A 24,890-nucleotide genomic window follows, 5' to 3' on the forward strand; every position below is an offset into this window, starting at 1 on the left:
TATGAAATAATAAGCAGTTTAGTGCTAAACACAAGGGAGATTTGGATTAGTATGAGGGGTGGCTGATATGCCTCTCCCCTTTCCAAGCCTTCAGGATCCACAGTTAATGAGAGGGAGGAGAGAACGTGAGCACACACCCACAGTGCCATGAGCTGCCTGTGAGAGTGGAGATGGCGATGACAGGATTAGTGGAAAACTTATGGCGAAGAGAGACGTCCGTGTCATGCATTTCAGGGTACAGGATTCAGTTTACTGATTAGACTACCTTAAACTTAATCCCAACAATAAGTTCCTTTAGACCAGAGATACATATCTGCAACACAAGTGACCCTGGATCTGTAATAGGTGAGACAAAATTAATGAGCCCTATAAATATTCCATAATCCACCAGAGCCTTGAAATGCCATGGCCCACAGGTCCACCCTGCACAGACAGGCCTGCGCTGGGGTAAGAATGCATCACAATGAACTATCTGCAGCATCGCCCTCTCTGCTGCTCACGAGGTCATGGAGAACAAGGCTTCTTTGAGCAGCCGATGTTCCCTTTTTCCTTCCTCTCCAGGGCCCTCTTAGAGGCTGATGGTCCCTGCATTCTGAGGAATTCTTTCTTGACCATGTCATTCTGCTTTGGCCTTGCTTAGTCTTTCAAAGATCAGCCAAAACCTGGGAGGTGAGAGAACCAATTCCCCGACCGACTGCGGCTTGCGCAACACGACTTCCTATTGTGAAACCAGGCTGTATTTGGAGCATTACAACTAGGAGCTGTGATCTAGCAAGTTTCTACCACCGTCCTTTTGGTGCACACAGAGGATAGCAACAAAAAACAAGCCGAAATGAGACAGACTTCTGGAATAATTTCCTGTATAAGAATAATTTTTCATGCCCAGGGAAATTGCCCCTAAATTCCTTGATAAGAGCATGTATTTTGGATAGTGGTTTTTCAGAATATATAATGTTTTTGATTTAAGAGAGAAAGGGAGAGGAACATCAATGAGAGAAACACCAATCAGTGCCTCCTGCACGCCCCCTACTGGGGACTGAGTCCACAGACTGGCCAAGTGCCCAGACAGGGAATCGAGCCAGTGGCCTCTCCTTGCATGGGATGACATCCAACCACCTGAGCCACACTGGCCAGGGCCAGGCTGTATATTTTAACTTAAAGGTTTATAAAACACGAGTCTAAAAGTAAATCACATTTAACTTAAAAAAAATGCAATTTCTCCTATATGTAGATATTACCTCAATTCACAATAAGAACTGAAAAAGCCACATGAGAACAGAGATCATGGCTGTTTCATTCACAATTGTATTTCCAGTTTGTTTAATTATTTTCATATTGTTGAGCTTGTAATTTATACTTCAATGTTTCACCATGAAATGTCAAGTCCTGGACAACTGACAATGCAAGGTAAACATACTTCAGATGGTATGTATAGTAGCCACCTCTACTTTCTAGTCTCAGTGTTCATACTTAGAAGCATTAACTGAAATTTACACACACACACACACACAGTAACACTTCATTCTGACTACCTTACAAATGCCTCATAATAGAACAATTCTCATAATTTTCTGAGGACGGTCCACACAGAAACCAGCACCGCATTTATAAACTATAGTAATGAAACTTGGTGAAATTAAGTCCTGTGTACTACTGGCCGGATAACTATTTTAGTTTCCTTCCAAGGATAATGTAGAACAAATGTATAAAACAATGCAGATACTTTGCTTAGAACACAGGCAAGTAGTCAGATAAACAAAAGTTTATTTCAAACCACATCCAGCTCTCTGTGACATCTGGGCACAGCTCCATTCCTACCAGCCCCACAAATGGAACTGTATGGAAGCAAAAAAAAAAAAAAAGAAAGAAAGAAAGAAAAAGAAAAAAATACAGTGTACCATTGGTTTGCAAGGTGCCTTTTCTCATATATTATCTTATTTCTCCTTTAGACTGTCCTTTAAGGCACAAATTATCACTGCTTTATGAAGATTTGCAGAAATGCTTTTTACTATATACTTTTCATTTATGGTATATAAGAGTAAATGCAGTTGGTCTTTAATCTAATACGATAAATTAAAAACTCAAGACCACGCCTAACCGGTTTGGCTCAGTGGATAGAGCGTCAGCCTGCGGACTCAAGGGTCCCAGGTTTGATTCCAGTCAAGGGCATGTACTTGAGTTACAGGCACATTCCCAGTAGGGAGTGTGCAGGAAGCAGCTAACTCTCTATCCCTCTCCCTTCATCTCTGTAAAAAAGTCAATAAAATATATTTTTAAACAAACAAACAAAAAAAACCCCACTCAAGACCAAACACAGAAGTTGTGCTCAGTTTATCCATATCAGAATAATTGTGAATGTATTTACTCCAACATTAAAGTAATTTCCGTGAGAAACATTCTATCCTGTCTAAAAAAGACTTTCTGCTGCCCTTTGGACCTCCTCCAAACACGCTGGTTGTTAAAGTCTTGCTTGCAATCTTCTGCTGCATCACGCTGCCTCATCCTGTAGTGTTATGTACTTTCCCCTCCGATTACATGTCCTACAATAACTGTACTTCTCTGATTACTCCTAGAAGGCTGTCTTTACTTGGTGGAGTACTTCCCGAGTGTTTCTACCTGTGGATTCTATAAAGATGATCTAGTCACAGTACCATGAAGAAGTGTTTTTCTCTACTGCTCTTGAATCTTAATGATATTTGACTAAAACTGTTGTTCCTTTTCCCCATCAATGATAACAGTAATCACAACTATTAAAGATCCTGCAATCACTCTAAAATTCAATGTGGCAAAATTATATGATATAAGAAAATAAATATCCAGTCGCTTTTTCTCAGCCAGAATCATGCATAAAATTCAACAACGGCTCAATAGTGAAAGAAATCCAAACTTCTAATTATATTTGCAATAGACTTGAAAAAGATTCTAAGAAAGCAAAGTCCTTGGTTGGGTTAGAATTTCCAGAGAATGATGCCTGAAAACAACCTCCCTGAAAACTAAACACACTGTTGTAAGATTTAATTTAGTGAAATTTCTGATTTGGACTTGCTGGGGGTGTGGGGTGATGAAGACATTAGGAACATAATCCACATGGTTTGCTTTTTTGTTTTGTTTGGGGAAAAATAAAAATAAAATGCCACCTGCTGAATATGAAGAACTCTATAATGCTCCTTTATACTTTGAGTTGGCAATTAGACTTGGTGACTGAGCTTCAATCAAAAACAATCTTCTCAATACAAGGAGGTGTTGTTCCCATGTTCCAAATAAGACATCTCATCATGACATGCTTACACATCAGCAAGAATATGTTTTTAAATATATTTTATTGATTTTTTACAGAGAGGAAGGGAGAGAGATAGAGAGTTAGAAATATCGATGAGAGAGAATCATCGATCAGCTGCCTCCTGCACATCTCCTACTGGGGATATGCCCGCAACCCAGGTACATTCCCTTGACTGGAATCGAACCTGGGACCTCTCAGTCCGCAGGCCGACGCTCGATCCACTGAGCCAAACCGGTTTCGGCAGCAAGAATATTTTTATTAGCATAACTCTCATGATGTCTATTGATCTTTATCCACATACATTTTCTGGTTTTTCCTTTCTTAGGATGCTTGAGGTTCCTTTTCAAATCACTATTATAAAAAAATTCCATCTCTGCCTTGAAGTTTGAGATGTAACTTCCTACTTATTCCACAGACAGAGAAAACGACGACTTCCTCTGAACACAGCATCTGCATAGTCAGTCTGGCTATCATAGCTACTTGTAAAGAATAAAAACACTTTCTAATTACTGTGTGGAACCAGCGTGTCAGCCAATCCAAAAGCTACCAGAACGTTCTGGAACGTTGGTCCAGTGGAAATAATAAGACCTTTGATACTGGGTCAATTAAGGAGGCTTTGTCTGCATGTGACCAAATATCCAGCTACCATCCACCTGTCAGAAATTTATTTCACAAGGCAATAGCTGAGCCATAGCCAGAAAAACGAAGTGGGCCAAGTCCACTGGGCGTTCTCTGCTGCTTCCTTTTCTCTTCAAGTTGGACTGGAAATACTATGAAGAAACCCTCTGAGCAATCCACCCCAAACAAGGAAGTCCGTACAAAGGACAGGGACGTAGGAGGGAAACAGACCTGAAAAGAATGTGACTTCTATTTGCTCTTAAGACTCAGAGATGTGCAGTTAGGGATCATCCCTATTTAACCCCTTAACTACTTATGTTGATCCATGTGAAAAAGTCCTTTAAGAGTCCACAGCTGAAGTTTACAGAGATTCAAAATAAATATTTTGGCAGGAAGTGTCTCCAAATACAACAGCTCGATTATACAGGGTAGAACAAAAGTGGGTTTACAACTGTTCTTTTGGGAAAAGACATGTAATTATTACAATAGCCTTATTAACTGCTTCTCAAACTCACAACTGTAAACCTACTTTTACCCGACCCTGTATTTACCAAAGGAAATGTTCCCAATGGGCCTGAGTTAATCAGAAATGAAACCTGAAAGCACTGTGAATGGGTAAACTAAGCTGATTTAAAATATATAAACAGTGATGTGAACATGAAAAACATACACTCAAAGAGAAGGATTCAGCATTATGTAAAGCTAGCAAATGTCAAGTAATTAAAATTAATCAATATATTTGGCTTTTTGACAGAAAATGTTCCAAATTTGTTGTTTAAAGAAAGACAGAAGAAGCTATCTCTCTCAATCTCTCTTCCTTCTATAGTTGTACTGCTCATATCATGCAATGTCTTTCTTTTTTTTTATTTTTTTATTTTATTTATTTATATATATTTTTTAATTTATTGCTTAAAGTATTACAAAGGGTATTACATATGTGTCCATTTTATCCCCCCGCCCTAGACAGTCCCCTAGCCTTCCCTATCCCCCAATGTCTTGTGTCCACTGGTTATGCTTATATGCATGCCTACAAGTCCTTTAGTTGATCTCTTACCCCCCTACCTCCTGCCCCCCAACCCTCCCCGGCCTTCCCGCTGCAGTTTGACAATCTGTTTGAGGCAGCTCTGCCTCTGTATCTATTATTGTTCAAAAGTTTATAATGGTCTCTATTATCCATGAATGAGTGAGATCATGTGGTATTTTTCCTTTATTGACTGGCTTATTTCACTTAGCATAATGCTCTCCAGTTCCAATCAAGACGTTGCAAATGGTAAGAGTTCCTTCCTTTTTAGAGCAGCATAGTATTCCATCGTGTAGATGTACCACAGTTTTCTAATCCATTCATCTACTGATGGGCACTTAGGCTGTTTCCAGATTTTAGCTATGGTGAATTGTGCTGCTATGAACATAGGGGTGCATATATCCTTTCTGATTGGTGTTTCTGGTTTCTTGGGATATATTCCTAGAAGTGGGATCACAGGGTCAAATGGGAGTTCCATTTTCAGTTTTTTAAGGAAACTCCATACTGTCTTCCATAGTGGCTGCACCAGTCTGCATTCCCACCAGCAGTGCACAAGTGTTCCTTTTTCTCCACATCCTCTCCAGCACTTGTCGTTTGTTGATTTGTTGATGATAGCCAGTCTGACAGGTGTGAGATGGTACCTCATTGTTGTTTTGATTTGCATCTCTCGGATGATTAGTGACTTTGAGCATGTTTTCATATGTCTCTTGGCTTTCTGAATGTCCTCTTTTGAAAGGTGTCTATTTAGGTCCTTTGCCCATTTTTTGATTGGATTGTTTATCTTCCTTTTGTTGAGTTGTATGAGTTCCCTATAAATTTTGGAGATTAGGCCCTTATCAGATATGACATTGGCAAATATGTTTTCCCACACAGTGGGTTTTCTCGTTGTTTTGTTGATGGTTTCTTTTGCTGTGCAGAAGCTTTTTATTTTGAGGTAGTCCCATTTGTTCATTTTCTCTTTAGTTTCAAGTGCCCTAGGAGCTGTATCAGTGAAGAAATTGCTTCGGCAGATGTCTGAGATTTTGTTGCCTTTGGATTCTTCTAGAATTTTTATGGAATTTTTCTAGGAATTTGTCCATTTCCTCCAGGTTGTCTAGTTTGTTGGAGTAGAGCTGTCCATAGTATTTTTTAACAATCATTTGTATTTCTGTGGGGTCTGTTGTTATTTCGCCTCTGTCGTTTCTGATTTTGTTTATTTGGGTCCTCTCTCTTTGCTTCTTGGTGAGTCTGGCTAGAGGTTTGTCAATCTTGTTTATCCTTTCAAAGAACCAGCTCTTGGTTTCATTGATTTTCTGTATTGTTTTTTTGGTCTCTATGTCATTTATTTCTGCTCTAATCTTTATTATCTCCTTCCTTCTGCTCACTCTGGGGTTTTCTTGTTGTTCTCTTTCTAATTCTTTGAGTTGTAGAGTTAGCTGATTTACTACCATTTTTTCTTGTTTTTTGAGATAGGCCTGTAGAGCTATAAACTTCCCTCTCAGGACTGCTTTCATTGTGTCCCATAGGTTTTGGATTGTTGTGTTTTCATTGTCATTAGTTTCCAGGATGTTTCGAATTTCTTCTTTGATTTCATTGGTAACCCAATCAATATTTAATAGCATGCTATTCAGCTTCCAGGTGTTTGAGTATTTTGGGTTGTTTTTATTGTAGTTTATTTCTAATATTATGCCATCATGGTCTGCGAAGACGCTTTTTATGATTTCAATCTTCTTGAATTTGTGGATACTTTGCTTGTGACCCAATATATGGTCTATTTTTGAATATGTCTTATGAGCATTTGAGTAGAATGTATATTCCCTGGCTTTGGGGTGAAGTGTTCTGAAGATGTCTATTAAGTCCATCTGATCTAGTGAGTCATTTAGGATTGCTGTATCTTTGCTGATTGTTTGTCTAGAGGGCTTATCCAGTGTTGTCAGTGGTGTATTAAAGTCCCCTACTATGATTGTATTGTTGTCGATCTCTCCTTTGATATCTTCCAGGAGTTTTTTTATGAATTTGGGTGCTCCTGCATTGGGTGCATATATGTTTACCAGAGTTATATCTTCTTGTTGTATTGATCCCTTTAGTATTATGAAGTGGCCTTCCTTATCTCTTGTTATGGCCTTCACTTTGGGGTCTATTTTGTCCGATATAAGTATTGCTACCCCAGCTTTCTTTTCCTTTCCATTTGCCTGAAAGATATTTTTCCATCCTTTCACTTTCAGTCTGTGTGAGTCCCTTCTAATGAGGTGGGTTTCTTGTAGACAGCAGATGTATGGGTCATGTTTTTTTATCCATTCAGCCACTCGATGTCTTTTGTTTGGAGCATTTAGTCCATTTACATTTAAAGTTATTATTGAAAGGTACTTGTTTGTAGCCATTTCTGTTTTTGTGTGGCTGTTTTCTTTCTGAGCTTTTTATTTCTTATTTTTATACCAGTCCCTTTAGCATTCCTTGCATTGCTGGCTTGGTGGTGATAAACTCCCTTAGCCTTTTTTTGTCTGTGAAGCTTCTTATTTCCCCTTCAAGTTTGAATGATAGCCTTGCTGGATAGAGTATTCTTGGATTCAGTCCTTTGCTTTGCATCATTTTGTAAATTTCTGTCCATTCTTTTCTGGCCTGATGTGTTTCTGTTGAGAAATCATTTGACAATCTAATGGGAGATCCCTTGTATGTAACTTTCCGTCTCTCTCTTGCAGCCTGTAAGATTCTCTCTTTGTCCTGAACGTTTGCCATGGTAATTATGATGTGTCTTGGTGTGGGTCTTTTCGGGTTCACCTTGTTTGGGACTCTCTGGGCTTGTGAGACTTTTTTCTTCCCCACCTCAGGGAAGTTTTCTGATATTATTTCTTCTAATAGGTTTTCTAATCCTTGTTCATCCTTCTGTTGTTCTGGTACCCCTATTATTCGTATGTTGTTTCGTTTCATGTTGTCCCAAAGCTCCCTTAGGCTCTCCTCCTGTCTTTTAATTTTTTTCTCCAATTGCAGTACATTTTGGGTGTGTTTTGCTTCCTTGTCTTCTAATTCACTAATTCGGTCCTCCGCTTCTCCTAGTCTACTGTTGATACTTTCAATGGAGTTTTTCATTGCAGCTATATCACTCTTCATTTCTTCTTGGGTCTTACTTAAGTTGTTGATTTTTTCATCTGTTTCATCTAGCTTCTTGCAGAGGTTGTCGATTTTTTCCTCCATCCGGTTTATGCACTCTAGGACCCTTATTCTGAATTCTTTTTCTGTCATGTTGCATGCCTCTGTATTACTTAGCTGCTTTTCTGGAGAGTCCTCCTTCTCTTTCCTTTGGGGGTTTCTTTGTCTACCCATGTTTGATCTCACTGACATATCTAGACGTTGAGTCGTTCAGTGGTTGCTCCCTTGGTGGCAGTGACTCCTTGGTCTGTGGTTGCTCTTTGGGCGGTTGCGGTAGCAGCTGCTCTTCAGTTGGCAGCAGCTCCTCTGGTGGGTGCTGTTCACAGCTGTGGTGGCTCTTCTGGCTGGTGGGGCGAGGTTTCACGTACAGCTGCTGTTCCTCAGCAGGGGGTGTTGGTGCTCAGGAGGTTGCTGTTGCTTGGATCTGCTGCGTTGATTTAAAGGCACAAAATACAACACAACAAGGCACCACGTACCAGGCACTTTCCAAGGGAGTTCTGCTCTTCCCAGCTGCAAAGTGTCTCACCAGCTGAGCAATTTCGCCAATTCGGGGTGGATGTTACTAGTTTCAGCTGCTCACTCCATTTGCTCCGGGACACGACCTGGGACCCGTCTGCCTATACCGCCGCCATCTTGCTCCTCTCATGCAATGTCTTTCTTGATGTAAAATCCTGAAAATGTGGCTAAGTAGTGTCAGATACTAGAAAATGCCTATTTTGTGATTGTGTGAAATGATACAAATTCTAAATCCCAGTTTGCTCATCAATAAATGAGATTAACCCTGACCTCACGGAGTTATCAGAAGCACTCAATGAGCACAATTTCTGTTCCACCTTTTCACCCAGCCCCACAGCCCCCTCCCCTCTGACAGCTGCCAGTCTTTCCTCTATCTATGAGTCTAATTCTATTTTGTTAGTGTATTTTGTTCATTAGATTTCACATATGAGTGAAATCATATGGCACTTGTCTTTCTCTGACTGGCTTAAGTCGGTAAAGGGATTAAGCAAAAACCACAAAAAACTCACACAGACAACACTATGGTGATTATCAGAGGGTAAAGGGGAGATGGTGACTGAAGGAAACTTGACTTGGGGTGGTGAACACACAATACAATATACAGATGATGTATTATAGGAATGTATACCTGAAATCTATATAGTTTTATTAACAAATGTTACCCCAATAAATTCAATAAAAAAGTAAAAACAAAAACAAAAACGGGGGGGGGGGCACAATTTCTAGCCCTCAATGGATAATAAACAAAACTTAGGCTCCAGAGTAATCCCCAATCCTTCAAACCACTACCACTAGAAATAAAGAAGGTTGCAATTTTAATAGCGCTTTTAAGACCTATCTGATTTTGGTATTAGAAATACATTAGGAATACATTAGGAATAATAAGCATGTCAAGACAGCTAGCTATTTCTCTATGTGCTGAATAAGGATAAAACACTCAAGAACGGCTGGGCGACAGGGAAGCAGAGTGGCAGACATTCAAAATGACCCCACAGTGGTTAGAGTTGAATCCCTATCAGAAGAAAACAGGAGCCGGGACACATCCAGGCCAGAACCACCAGCAACAAAGATGGGCTCTTCTGCGTGCAGGTACCAAGCACAACGCAGCCGCCCTGACACACAGCCACACACACGTTATCTGAAGGAAACAAGGATTAGAGAGAAAGGGCATAGATGCTTTTAGCAAACAATTTAACAATCCCCAGGTAAGGCTATTTTTAAACATACCAAATGTGGAGGCTCATTTATCCCAAGTGGTTCCTGAAAAAAATATTAAATAAAACATTAAAACAATTGTAACCATATAATCAGTAGTCTTCTCAAAAGTTCCGAAAATATCCTTGGCAGGGAGGAAGGTCTAGCCAATTTACTAGATTTTTTTGAATTGGCCAGGACCCTCAAATAACTTACTGAATTCTCTTACAGTAATTTTGTATTTATTACTAATTCACTTTGAGTAATACTGTAGCTGGAAGAAAAATGTGCCCCAATACCCATTAGAACAAAAGCGTCTGAACTTCCCACCATTCCGTCTCCCAAACCATCTCGTGGGCACCCAGACTGCCCTGTAGTGTTTGTTATTACCCAGGCTCCTTGTGGAATGCCCTCTCTGCCCTCCGTACCTTAAGATTTCACCCAGTGTATTCCCTTCCGTGGCACGGTCCCCAAGTTCCCAGGTCCTGAGTGCTTCCTTTCCCCTGCTCCCCTCGCACTGCCTACACATTTCATTTTCTCACTAATCATTCTATAATTAATTGTCTGTATGACTATCTCCTCAGAGACTGAGACCCATCAGGGCAGTCTTATCCATCTATCTCCAGTGGATCAGCACAGTGTCTGGCACAGCAGAGGCACTAAATAAATGCTGCTCAGTGAATGAACTGATCACATTACAAAGCCACTCCATCCATGTGCTAATATCACACACAAGGTCTCTACAGAGTCCACAGAAATTCTTATGCTATTTCATTTTCTCTACACATACATGCAACATAGATCAACAATTTCACTTTGAAAAAGCTTGTTCCACACATTCTGTTGTATGCCATCCCATGCCCCTGGCATTAGCTATGTCCAGACTTTTAACTTACCAGTTGGATAGGTCGTATTGACATGATTATGTTATTTGATCCTCCCCAGTCAAAAAAGCATTTGTATTTCCCTTTCTCTAAAATGTACTGTTCTCCACAGAAAAACTTCTGCTGGTAGGCAACCCACCTAGTAGGGGGAAAAGGAAAAAGAACAGAGGTGATGTAGAATCGAGCAACCAACAATTTTAAACAGCAGAGAACATTTAAAGGTTCTCAAGGGAGGAGACAACTTACACTCCACTTTTAACATGAATGGATCTTGTTTCAGTGCCAAAGCCCGTTTCTTCTAAGTCAGAAATGTCCTGATTTTTAATGTCAATAAACTTCCCACTTTCCAGGTCAGATTCAAACAGTGTGATGGAAGACTCTATAAAATTCTAAGAGGAGGAAGAGAAAAGTTTAGAAAATGCATGAATTTTGTTTTATGGCTTGCTAAATCTTTGCACAATTTTCACATACTTGTGAGATAATTTTCACAAACACAGCTCCAGGAAGAATTTTAAATGGTATTGAGAACAATTGTAATAGTCACTATTCCTAAATAGTTTTAAAAACTAAGCCTCAATTTCTACTTTAATCAGGAAAACATACCATTTTTATATAAGTTGAAATTAGTTAACAGTTGGTAAATTGCTAGGACTTACAGGCTACCCTATGCAACACTACTTGTAAAGGAAACTAAAGTCTCACTTATGCCTAAAGATCAAAAGCTGCATGAAACAAAATGGGCAATAAGGGGGAGGATTTGATGTGCTTAAATGAAATGGGGAAAATAAAGTGCTTGACAAAAGAAAAAATTATTAAAAAATTAAATTGAAAGAAAATGCTCTAACCGGTTTGGCTCAGTGGATAGAGTGTCAGCCTGCAGACTAAAGGGTCCCAGGTTCGATTCCGGTCAAGGGCATGTACTTTGGTTGTGGGTACAACCCCAGTGGGGAGTGTGCAGGAGGCAGCTAAATCCATGTTTCTCTCTCATTGATGTTTCTAATTCTCTATCCCTCTCCCCTTCCTCTCTGTGAAAAAATCAATAAAATATATTTTAAAAAATTAAAAAAAAAATAAACTGAGAGAAAATTGTAAAAAGTTTTAATCAGACATGTTTGAAACAAAATTATCAGAAAAACTCTAAGACCCAAATTGATAAGTCAGCAAATAACAGACATTTCACAAAAAATTAAAACCAAATAAGAAAATTGTGTCAGTTGTTTTATTTTGAATTTCACTAATAAAAATAAATTCAAAATAAAACAATTGACACAATTTTCACTTTTAAAATTAAGATAAGAAGGATCTTAAAACTCAGTTTTGTTAGGGAACACTCCTGGTGGAAACATACACCGGACAGCTATTTTAGAAAATAAGATAGAATATATTTAAGAGATTGATATTGTTCACACTCTTTGAGCCTGAAATTAATCCCCACCTTTTTTAAGTTGAGCTTTTTAAAGAAACTAAACAGTAGGCAATTTATATGCAAAGATGCATTGTTTGTAATAGTGAAGAGCTGTAGACAACGTAAATGTCCAAAAGATGCATCAAGATAAACTTTTATGCATCTACCACTTGATGGAATAAATATAATTATGAAGAGTTTTTAACAAGCTAACAGTGAAATATATTCTACACTTATTACTGGCCATGAGTTTGATGTGCATTATTTTCAAATGAGCAATCAAATGAGATTATATTACTTTCATCCCCATTGTACAACTAAGAAACAGAGTGATATATAATTATACTGAGTAATATATAAAAACTAGAGGCCTGGTGCATGAAATTTGTGCACATGTAGGCCAGTGATCAGGGCCAGTCAGGGCCTTCTGGCTGCTGGCCGGGGCCTCCCTTCCACAGTTGCTGGCCAGGGCCTTCCTTCATTCTGAGCCTCCCCCTGGTGGTCAGCGCACATCATAGTGAACGACTGAACTCTCGGTCTCCATTCAAACTCCTGAGAGGACATGTGCATATTATCCTTCTATCCTATATAATAAAGAGCTAATATGCAAATGGTCATCACACCCTCACACTGTCACGCCATAACGGCTCAGACACTCAACACTGAGGAGAGAGGAATGGGGACCAGCCAGGCACAAATGAGCCCACAAGAGAGAAATGGGGACCAACCAGGCTGCAGCCCGGGAGAGGGACAAGTACCCGCCCCGCGATCCCAGGCGCCAATGGCTGCACCTGCACCTGCGGCCTGAGAGAGGGACAAGCCGCCTGCCCCGCGGCGTGGCGGGGTCTGGGGTCCTGGGTTTCACACTATTTCCTGCGGGTCTGGGTCTCACGCGATTTTGGGTGCTGGGTCACTAGTATATATAGAAGATTGATATAACATACTAATACATTATATCAATATTATACACACACACAGAGATGAGGAAGTCAAGGCTTTAATAGCCTGTAAGTGACTTGCCTTAAAGTCCCCTGAATAAGCCTCCTAACTGAAAGATGAAGTGTATAGCCCGGGTGTCACATCAACACACCTGGCTGTACTGACAGCATACACTTCCAGCATGAACATGGCTTTGTCTCTTGCAACCTGAGAATGCATAACTAGCTTGAGGCAGTTGGGAACCAGTATCAACAGCCACCTACCAAGTCAGGCCCAAACAAAATGGGAAGGTCTTTTATCAGCTCTCAATTTTATGGCTCTCTCCCCTCCTTTCCTCCCTCCCTCCTTCCCTCCTTTCTTTCATCCCTCCTCCCCTCCCTCTGTTTCTCTGGTCACTCTGGAATGCTCCAACTCTGCTTCTATTACCTACTCTACTCTGGGTTAGGGTTTCAGGAAGGGGGGTGCAGGGATAAACTGAAATATACCATATGTCATTCATTATATTATGTTGGAATCAAATGGGACAAAGACAAAAATAGAGATATGTGCATACTTAATGTGTTTGTGCCTTTTCATGAAAATAACTTGTGTTACTATGTGATGTGCTCTACTTGAGCAATGACTTGCACAAATCAACTGTGTGGGTTGTGGGGGATGACCATAGTGAGGAGGGTGAACTGGGAAGCAGGCTGGAGGGACAGGCCATTTGACCACAATGTAGCCCAGAGCCAAACAGAGGAGGAATCTGCTGTCAAAAGTGCCAGGTGCAAGTGCTGACAGTGTATGCATTCACAAATAAATTTACTCCCTGCCCAGCCAGTGTGGTTCAGTGCTTGAGCTTCGCTCTATGAACTAGGAGGCCATGGTTTGATTCCCAGGGCACATGCCTGGGTTGTGGGCTCAATCCCCAGTGTGGGGCGTATAGGAGGCAGCTGGTCAATGATTCTCACTATTGATGTTTCTATCTCTCTCCCTCTCCCTTCCTCTCTGAAATCAATAAAAATATATTTTAAAAAATTTACTCTCATGGCTTGAGTGTGTGTATCCTTCCTGCTCTGTCTACCAAGGGCCATGGGAATCTCCCAAGTAGCATTGCTCTCCTCTTTCCAGCTTTGGCTTTTGGTGCCTATAGCTCTCTCCTTCTGTCTTTTGTAAGTACCCTTCTGAACCACTCTCCTAGTTTTGAGCTTCTCTGCATTTTTCCTGAAACCTACCAAATATACAATATCTGATCTAGTTGACTAGCTGCCATCACTATGGTGCCCCTTCCAGGCAGAGTTCTAACTCTAAGCCAACTCCAATCATCTGGAGCTAAACCTCCAGGGTCATGTGTACAAAGCATGGCATGAAATATTTAAAGAAAACACACCCAAAGAAAACACACCCCAAAACAAAAAAATTGTAACTGTCTTGTTCTGGAGGTAACTGCAACAGGCCCTCAGAGTTACAACATCCTGAGTAAGCCACGAGGTTACCAGGTCACTGCCATCCCACTTTATTGGGCACAATTAAATAACGTCGGAAGTCATACTGATTTAAATGGGGCTTTACAGCTCGAGAAGAATGAATAATGATGGAATGACCTCAACTCTATATTCCACTTTATTTTTTCAAAGCACTGACATCCATTGAAAAATCGGGATAGTTTAACAGTTTCTCAGTACAGTACTCCTGCTGCTAAGAAAATGAATGAGCAGCTGCCGCAGGACCAAATAGCCTTAACGATCAGTAATTTGATTATTTATAATTTCCATAACATCCCTCAGCTGACTGGGTGCCAGAGCTTTTGCGCTACAAGCCCCGTGGATGATGCGACATGGGACACCAGTGGAGATTGAGCATACCCATTACTTTAGGAGAAAGACCTCCTCTGCATTCCACCTGGCTTCAGAGATTTGAAAAGGGGCCCCAAATCTGGAAATCGTAACAAAAACAAATAAAAAAGCTAGTGGAAAACAAGTCTATCAAGACAGTTTCGTTGAGAAAGCCAAAAAATAAAAACTCCTTCCTTAATCCCTGAAGTCTACTGCTATATTCCTTCTGGTCTTGTCCTTTTAAAAAAATACTCAACTCCAAGTCAACACATCTGCCTGACTCATTTGGAATTAGGAACACATTTCTGGTTGTACTCTCCAAAGCACGCTGGGACACAGATCACATTATCCCTAAGGAACTCATCCCGGTTTTGACCTTAGTAGAATCCAGAGTGTTCTGCATACTGGAGCCAAGACATTAGAAAACTGCATTGTATTATGCAGTTTTCTGTCCTTTTGTTTATTTTATATTACCTCAACTTAGATCTGAAAATGTAGCATTTCACTCTTTCTAAGGTTAGAGACATCTGAGAGTCTCCTACTTATGTAGGTCTGTGACAAAGGCTTTAAATCCTATATCTAAATACTGTATTACTTAAAATTTTCAATGAGGGTAGACCTTATTATCACATATAAAAAAGTAATAATAAAGGGTATGGAAGAAAATTTGGGGATATGACTAATATGTTTATGGCTCTGATGGTGGTAGATGGTTTCACAGGTGTAATTTATCCCCAAACTCATTAAATATGCACAGGTGGCACTAGTCGGTTTGGATCAGTGTTTAGAGTGTCCGCCTTTGGACTGAAAGGTCATGGGTTTGATTCCAGTCAAGCGTACATACCTAGGTTGCAGGCTCAATCCCTGCCCTAGTCTGGGCGTGTGCAGGAGGCAACCAATCAATGTGTCTCTCTTACATTGATGTTTCTCTCTCTGTCTCTCCCCTCCCTTCTACTTTCTCTAAAAATCAATGAAACAAATATCCTCAGGGGAGGATAAAAAATAAACAAAAAAATAAAAAGAAATATGCACAACTCTTTACATGTCAAGCATGCCTCACTAAAGTGAACTCTCCCATTATATACTTAAAATACTTTACTTAAAATATTTTTAAGTAAAACTTGATAAGCAAGTTTTTAAAAGCATTTTCATAATATAAACATATTTAAATTCTAAATTTTCTAAATATGTACAGATTTGTTCATATATTTCATCTGAAAATATTTTGTGGACATAAGTTTATAAGTAAACTCTCTGAAAGTTCATGTAAATAATTACTTATTATATGTATGTGTATTGTCTGCAACGTGACATATCTTTACAGCCACAAATGAAGTGCCAATAAACCTCCGGTTGAATGAGATCCAGTTTTCCATTGTTAAGTGCTGTGTTAGTCTAACCATTTTGTAAAAGAGGAAAAGGAATTATATGGCACTAGAGGCCCGATGCACAAAATTCGTGCACGGAGGAGAGGGGGGGCCCTTCAGCCTGGCCTGCACCCTCTCCAATCCAGGACCCCTCGGGGGCAGGCGGCTTGTCCCTCTCTCGGGCTGCAGCCTGGCTAGTCCCCATTCCTCTCTCATGAGCTCATTTGTACCTGGCTGGTCCCCATTCCTCTCCCCCTGGTGTTGAGTGTCTGAGCCGTTATGATGTGATGGCGTGAGGGCGTGATGACAATTTGCATATTAGCTCTTTATTATATAGGATAGGCTCCAGAGTAGGCAGATTTTCCCTTAACTCACAGCTTTACACTCGGGCACAGTATCTCTCAGGTCCTTAGTTTCTGAATCTGTAAGACTGAGAGGACGTATGTATGCCTTTGTGAAGATTAAGTATAAGCATGAAAGTAAGGTCCTTGACAAATGTTAGAATATTATAATGAGGATTATGAAAACATCTTTAACTATAACTTAATAACTTACCTTTTAACTTAAAAAAAACGAATTTAAAGAGAAGATCTTCTTGAAAGGGTACTTTTACTTATTTTTGTAAATGCCACAAATTTTGTATGCAGCACTAATTAACATGCCAATTTTTCCAATATAGATTATCACAGTCTATATCAAATATTTCATAATTATGTAGCTCTACAGGGTGGGGCAAAAGTAGGTTTACAGTTGTATCTACTTTCAAATACAATAAGTAAATAATAATACAAAATAATTATTGCACTCGAAAGTGGCTACAACTGTAAATCTACTTTTGTCCCACCCTGTACAGTTATAGTATTCATATATTTTCATGTCTTCTACTATTGGTAGATTTTAATTAGTGAGATGAGGTTTGTTTTTTTGTTAGCTTGCTTTAGTCACAGTCATCTTTGGAAGATATCATCACATTCATTTCTAAACATTTCTAGGATCAGCAATGCTTCCACTCAATTCTTTTTGAAATAAGGAGGGAAAAGAAAATTTTGATACAAGGTGGAAGATGCATCAAATCATGACCCACAGTTTACTCAAAGAGTGGGGTCAACAACCTTAAAAAAATATTGAAGACTATCTTGTTTTGTCTTGCTTGCCTTTTATTTTATTATTATTTTTTAAGATATATTTTATTGATTTTTTTACAGAGAGGAAGGGAGAAGGATAGAGAGTTAGAAACATCGACGAGAGAGAAACATTGATCAGCTGCCTCCTACACATCCCCTATTGGGGAATGTGCCCACAACCAAGGTACATGCCCTTGACAGGAATTGAACCTGGAACCCTTCAGTCCGCAGGCCGACGCCCTATCCGCTGAGCCAAACCAGTTAGGGCTTGCTTGCCTTTTAGTGCTCAGGTAAGGAGTGGCTAGGTAGAGAAAACCACTGGTCACTGTATATTGTGGACTAAATACCTCAAAAGTTGCCTGTCACTCAAGTAAACTCAGTGCCCAGTCTTCAGTGGATTGCCCTGTATTTCTGTCAAGTAGAACTGGTTTCCAACTCTTATGGACAAGGATGTTTCATGGAAAAAAACAACAACAACACACACACACACACACACACAAAAAGCTCCTTTGTTCCCATTCTGGCTCCTCCTGTCTGGCCAGGTGAGGGGTTGCAGCAGAGCTGCTGCTGGCCCTGACACACAGACCAGAAGGGCCAGAGCACACAACCTCTGCGCTCACCCTGTGCTCAGTCCACGTGGACCCACAACCACCCTTCACTTCATTATCAGTTCCTTCCAAGAGGGCTTTCACTATGCCAGAGTTTAGAGTTCATATGGGTACAGATTATTTTGGAAAGAGACTGCAGTGGGAATGCCTCAATCGTAAGAAAACATGCCCCTCTGAGCATATTAGAGTCCGCAGGGCTGGCCAGAGAAATGAGCCACATTTGAGAAGGCCTGGTATCCTACAGAACTCTATCATTCACCGCCTCTTCTCTACAGCTTCATCAGCTTCTCTACAGCTTCATCAGTCCTGCAAGGTCCTGGTCTTCTTTTCTCCAGACTTCCTTTACACCATGCCATTTCTTGATACAGTCACCAAAAAGATCTTTCTAAACCACTAATCTAATCATACTCGCTAGGTCTAAAATCCATCAGTGGCTCATTATCAAGTTAAGAAAGAAAAAACTGAACTCTTCAACATGGCATATGAGGCCCTGCATTATCTGCCTCTGGACTCATCTTCCCAAAGTTCTCCCTAATACCCCGACTTACCTGCATTCCCTACCCCCCCACCCCCATTACTTAATATGGCAGTTTCTCAACCTCAGCACTATAAACATTTTAGGTCAGAAGATTCCTTCTTTGCTGGGGGTGGGAGGTGGGGTAAGGGGGGTTGCCCTTTGAATTGTAGGTGTTCAGCAGTATCCCTGGCTTTTACCCACTAAATGTCAGTAGCATGCTCCCGCCCCCAATCACGACAATACTAAATTTCTCCAGACACTGCCAATGGCCCCTAGAGGGTAAAATCACCCCAAACTGAGAACCACTGGCTTACATCCTTGCCTTTATATGTGTTACTCTCTTACTGAAACAGCACCTACCTTTCCCCTTCACCCTGTCCTGAATTTCTTCACTTGTTAACTCCTGAACTTGAAATTTCAGCTCAGCCGTCCTCTTCACTTCCTCTCACTTCCAATAGGAGTAGCTGACCTTTTTCTGAGTACCCTCAGTACTTTGTGCTCAAGCCAATCACCGTCAAACAACATCAAACACTGCTGTAAGCGTCGTTTCCCTATCAGACTGCCTGCTCTATGAGGGCAGGGCTGAGTCTCTGGCCACTGTATCTCCAGCACCTGGCACAATACAGCTATCAAAGCAGGTGCTCAAAAATGTGCAATCAATAGGTGAAAAGTAAATACAAGTATTCTGAAATAATCATGGCAGTTAGAAAAACAGGCAAGGTGGGGGGAGGTAGAAGAAGGTAAAGGGATAAATGGTGATGGAAGGAGACTTGACTTGGAGTGGTGAACACACAATAAACAGATGATGTATTATAGAATTGTACCTATAATTTTATTAACCAATGTCACCCCAATAAATTCAATTAAAAAACAAACAAACAAAAGACAGGCACGTCACATAAGCAGTTCAGTTTAGTGCCCTCAGGTTTTAGAAAGATGTTAAAACCTCATGTTGTATCAGAGGTCATGTCCAACTTTTACAGAAAAATAAAGAGAGAAATTAAGAATTTGGGAGCTAACTCACAGCTTGTAAGTACCGGAAAGACAAGATGGGGCCGCTCAATGCCCCATAAGCATTTCTGTCTTCAAAATCTCCTTCTTCAAGCAAGAACTGTTGGCCTTTAAAATGTTCTTTTTCATAGGCAACCCACCTAGAAATACAGAGGACACCAACTGAGCCATTCATTCGTAAAACTGTAGTCAAGAACGCAAGGAAAAAAATCATGATAAAGCACCCCGTTGCACATCACAGTGTTTTAAAAAGCAACATATTTGGTTTGTTACCATTTACAAAGACAAATGGTATACGCTCCATGGATCAATAATTTTTATAGTTTGTAGTCTCTCCCACCAAAAGGTCAACTGTTACAGAATTACAACAAAGCAGTGCTCATTAATGCATGTGGTGTGGCCTGATACCACATCTCAAAATGGTCGAAGAACAGTTTACCAAGTTAAAAATAATGGAAAGCACAAATAGGCAATGAGACAAGTTACAAACCCACACTGAGATGCAAAGATAGTCACTCCTGTTGTACTGATGAAGCCCTCTGGAATGACAGCATGATTACTATATTACACATGCATTTAGGTTTAGATCAAAGGAGCCTCTCACCAGGCTTCAGCTCTAAAACACATCACGCGGGGGTTTGGCAAAGAGAAACTGGGAAGTGCGACCGAGCTGGTATTAGCCTTGGTGGCCTTCGTGCATGCAGACTTCTGTAGGTGTTCATGGTGGGAAGTGCTGCTCCCTCCATTTTATCAGTACGTTTCAGGGACCCAGGCTTCTTGACTTCTAATCTACAACTGTCACTAGAGCACTGATAATCACCATTAGGCATTAAGCTCCTCCGTGAAACTTGCATTTTACGGAGTAACCGGCGTAGCTAACGCAGTGTGGGCAAAGACGGGTCACAGTGTGTGTTGACGCGCTTAAACCCTCCCTTCAGCCACACTGTGCGACTAGAGTGGGACCCGCTCCCCTGACACATGCCAAGGGTGACTATTTTGGGCTCCTGGGTTGGGGACTTCTGAATTCTGGAGTTTGACAAACTGAAGCCTGGTAAGGCTACTGTTTGTTTCCTTTCTCCACCTCTACTATAGTTGTGAAGATATAAAAAATATTCCACAGGATTCCATAGGGTGCAAAACTGCAGTAGCTGCTCAGCAATCATGAATCCTTCCTCACTTTGTGCTGCAGGTGTGCGTACAGCAGGGGAAGGGGGGCACCTGAGTTGGAATAAACATGTCTTACACATCTTAATATATTTGTAATGTGTACAGAAACTAGCATTACTTTATTCTTAAGCTATTATGTGAAAATAAATCTTATAAGAACTTTCAAATTCTAAGCTTTCTTTTATATAAATGAGGCTACTCAAAGCAAGCTTTTAATGCATTTGAATGGGACAAATAATAAAAGGTACAGAGGACCAACAGAGAATGGCTCAGTTGGTGTCCTCTGTATTTCTAGGTGGGTTGCCTATGAAAATATTAAAGAATATTAAAGAAGAGATCAGTAAATTTTCATATGACAGTTGAAAATCTTCTTCCCAGTTTTTCTGAATAGATTTGATTAAGATTCAACGTATATATCCATCTGAGATATTAAAATGTAAATGTTATCTGAGAAAAATTAAGAAACATCAACCTCACTTTCCCCAGATCCCTCAAGATGGGAGAGAGATGACGAAGGGCCCTCATATACCACATATAAACAGCTGACAAAAGAGAAAAATGGTAGAAACACAGAAAAAAATAATGAAGTTAGCTGTTTATCTCTCAATGGGGACATCACATTTTTCTCTGCAGTTGCCATATAAAAATGATAGTATGCACGTTGTATTGTAAGCCATAATATTTTGAGATTTTTATAAAATAATTATAGGAAAAAACAATGACAATCACAATCTAGTTAATGGGAAAAATATTTGGATCCCAGAGGGAAGAAAAGGCAAAAATATTTAGCAAAGGATTAACAAGAAGCATGTGTGTTCACAAATCAGAGGACACCACAAATAAATACAACCACAATAGAAATGTGCTTGTCCAAGGCATATTTGTTCTTCAATCCCCTAATAAAAATTTAAAATTCAAAAATAATTACAAAATAAAATTGAAAGAAAAAATAAATGTATTTTTTATAAAATATCTTTACCAAAACAAAACAAAGAGATGATTACCAAAATGTCAGACTAATTATGGATATGACCCACCTATCTAGCATATTGCATAGTCTCTCATAATTCCAATTTGGGTGGTATGGCCACCGCTTGATTTTTTTGCTGGAAATAGCAAATTCTAAGTCTCTAAAATGTAGATGCCTGAGTGATCTTATATGTCATTTAATTTCTATGAATAAAGTATTTTAATAGCATCTTTTGCTAGAGTATCCTGAATAAGTTATACAATATTAGCACAAGTATCAAGAGGTACCAAGGCTTAAATTAAAATGAACCAAAAAAAAAAAAAGAACCAAAATTCCAAATAGACCAGCCGTGGGCAAACTACGGCCCGTGGGCCGGATCCGGCCAGTTTGAAATGAACTAAAAAAAAAAAAAAAAAAGACCGTACCCTTTTATGTAATGATGTTTACTTTGAATTTATATTAGTTCACACAAACACTCCATCCATGCTTTTGTTCCGGCCCTCCGGTCCAGTTTAAGAACCCGTTGTGGCCCCCGAGTCAAAAAGTTTGCCCACCCCTGATCTAGACCAACATATCAACAGAGAGACTAACAAAGTATCTGGAGGGATCAGTACTAGGTTGACAATGGAGAATAAGCTATGAGAGCTGCTTCTCCCTGGTTTTACCTGCCAGGACACAAATACAGAAGGCACCGCCCAGTCGGGCCACAGATTTCCTGGGGCTCCTGCCTCAGTAACTGCTGACTCAGACTGAGTTAGCACAATGATGGCTACAATGGGTTTATACTTAGGAGTTCTTTGGGGGCTTCCAAATGCAGTTCGGGGCCACAGGTTAACAATATCAAAATGCCTTACTTTGAAACAGACAACCAGGCTACTTCTTAATGGGGGAGGGCTCACTGTCAGTGTCCTCAGCACAGAGTCAACTAAGAGCAACAGAAGAGATTTTTTATTTTGTGTTGTGTTGACCCTATGAGATCAGAGTGTGTAAGGAAGCTATAGGACAGAATATTCACTAAAAATACTTTAAGCCTGGCCAGTGCGGCTCAGTGGTTGAGTGTCGACCTATGAACCAGGAGGTCATGGTTTGATTCCCGGTCAGGGCATATGCCTGGGTTGTGGGCTCGATTCCCAGTATGGGGCGTGCAGGAGGCAGCCGATCAATGATTCTCTCTCATCATTGATGTTTCAATCTTTCTCTCCCTTTCCCTTCCTCCCTGAAATCAATAAAAATATTTAAAACAAACAAACAGAAAAACTAGGGCTCTCATCCATGTTCATAATCTTTAAGAAAATAATTTTATTTGCAATTCTTATTTCTGTATTGTGATTAGTAATACTAAGTGCTGAAGTTTTGGAAACTATTTTCTATTTAATCTACCTCAAAATCTGTAATGCCAAGAGTTCACAGGAAGCTACTAGTAGCTAATATTTTTTTATTTCCCATATTATCAAAGGAATTTATATCTTCAGACTAAGGCAGGTGGTTTTTGCTTTGCTTAGCACATTTTCTGTACTGATCTTCATAAACAGACTAAATCAACTATTGAAAATATGACACTCACACTCCACCGATGACACGAATAGATCCAATTCCATGAAAGTCCTCATCATTTTTTAAAAAATTAGGGACAGAATCTATATGTTCACTAAACTCTTTGGCCTGTCCATGGAAGTGAGGTTTTTCATAAATAATAACCTGAAAAATATGAAAGGAAAGTACTTAAATGCTCATATTTTAGAATAGATACACATTAAAGACAACACCATGAATAAGGATCATGGTCTGTTTTTTCATTAATATATACTTACACTAGAGCACAGTGTCTGACAGTTACAAGGCATAAATGAGTCTTTAGCATCACAATGATAAAATATCTTAATAGTATACTTCTCTTATATTCATATACTCAAGTCTGATCACATTGTTCTGGTTATCCAAATCCTATGACCCTCTCATAGGAAAAACTCTCTTATAAATGGTTCTTGAATTATCTTTCTAAGTTTATCCCTGTGGTTAGAATTTAATAGAAACCTTCCTTATACTTATGGAATGTCCCCTGTAAGAAATAAAAGCTCTCTTGAGGTTCCAGGGCATAATAATAAATTATCTATGGATTTGAGAAAACATATGCTGTTTCTTATAACGCTGCTTCTATGGTCGTTACTATTTAACGAGAAGAAAGAGACAGGCAAATTCTTGAGTCTAAGTAGAAAACTTCCTAAAAATAAAAAATGATTGAAAAAGTTATAGTATTTTTACTCCATGGTTGATTTAAATTAGGGGGGAGGAGGTAAGTGTAGAAGGAAATAAATTTGCAGCATTTCATTTACTTTAAATTTGGATTGGTACGAGTATTTCTTTTCCACTATTTTGATGCTCTTTATTCTCAAGTATGAGCTGCCCTTAGTATGTGGAAGGGATAACAGCGCTAGTCTACCCACATACTAGCACTTGGTCCTACTTGTGGCTAATGGCATCATCTGTGCACACCTGGCAACACATGGCCTTGGCAAGTAAGATCCCGTGCTCAAACACAGCGAACCAGCAAGTGATAGCTCTTGTTATTATTTTCTTTTTCATAAACCTCTATTGCTGTAAGTTTTACACATGTCCCCTCTGTATCCCCCATTGCCCTCCCCTCCCCTCAAAGCCTTTACCACCCTATTGTCCTGTCTATGGGTTATGCGTAGCTCTTTTTTAAAAACCTGATAAAATTATACAGACTGAAGTAAATATGTAGCACTGCTCCTGCAGTTTTCTACCTGTTAATTCTTCACCAGCTGCTGCATTGGAAGTAATGAAATTTTATTTGGGTTTAATACATATGCCGAACACATCCAAAATAAGAAAGAAGCGATAATCCTTTGATGAGTAAGCCATAACTGACATCTAGCACCTTGAAAACTGTGGCTGTCTATGACAGCCATTCCATTCATACACTTCTACAACCTGTCAGACTGCAATGTCCAAGGCAGACCCAGCCTGTTGCACCGAAGTTCTGATTCAGCAAGCAAAGAAACTGAGACAGGAGCTACTCAGGGTGTGTCCCAGCGAATTCTGCATCTACTAGGTCCCCGGTCTGAAACTTTGGTTATAAGTTAGAATCACTGGGGAAGCTCTGCAAAATATGACCACACCCAGGACCAAACCAGTACCTTTGTGAGTGGAACCCAGGCATAAGTATTTTTTTAAAACTCAGATATGTGTGATTCCATCATACAGCCAAAATGTTTTAGACACACTCAGATATTGAGTTCCAAAAGACTCCATCTAGAGAGAATGGTAGTCAATTCCACAAATTAGGAAGCCCCCAAATGGGAGGTTTG

The 24,890-nt window shown here is 39.9% G+C and overlaps 1 protein-coding gene across 1 annotated transcript in view; it reads right to left on the minus strand.

Moving 5' to 3' along the window:
* The window catches only part of CRYBG3 (crystallin beta-gamma domain containing 3), a gene marked incomplete at its 5' end in the record, with an annotated part of 133,244 nt that overhangs the window by 39,962 nt on the left and 68,392 nt on the right, over positions 1–24,890 (minus strand). Inside the window, 5 exons of the mRNA XM_081086732.1 lie at positions 9,789–9,821; positions 10,652–10,778; positions 10,886–11,028; positions 19,438–19,564; positions 23,126–23,259. Coding sequence (XP_080942858.1) covers positions 9,789–9,821; positions 10,652–10,778; positions 10,886–11,028; positions 19,438–19,564; positions 23,126–23,259 — 564 coding nt within the window. The remainder of the gene's footprint in view (positions 1–9,788; positions 9,822–10,651; positions 10,779–10,885; positions 11,029–19,437; positions 19,565–23,125; positions 23,260–24,890) is intronic.

This window comes from Myotis nattereri (genome assembly GCF_964212035.1).
Source record: "Myotis nattereri genome assembly, chromosome: 3".
Lineage (NCBI taxonomy): Eukaryota > Metazoa > Chordata > Mammalia > Chiroptera > Vespertilionidae > Myotis > Myotis nattereri.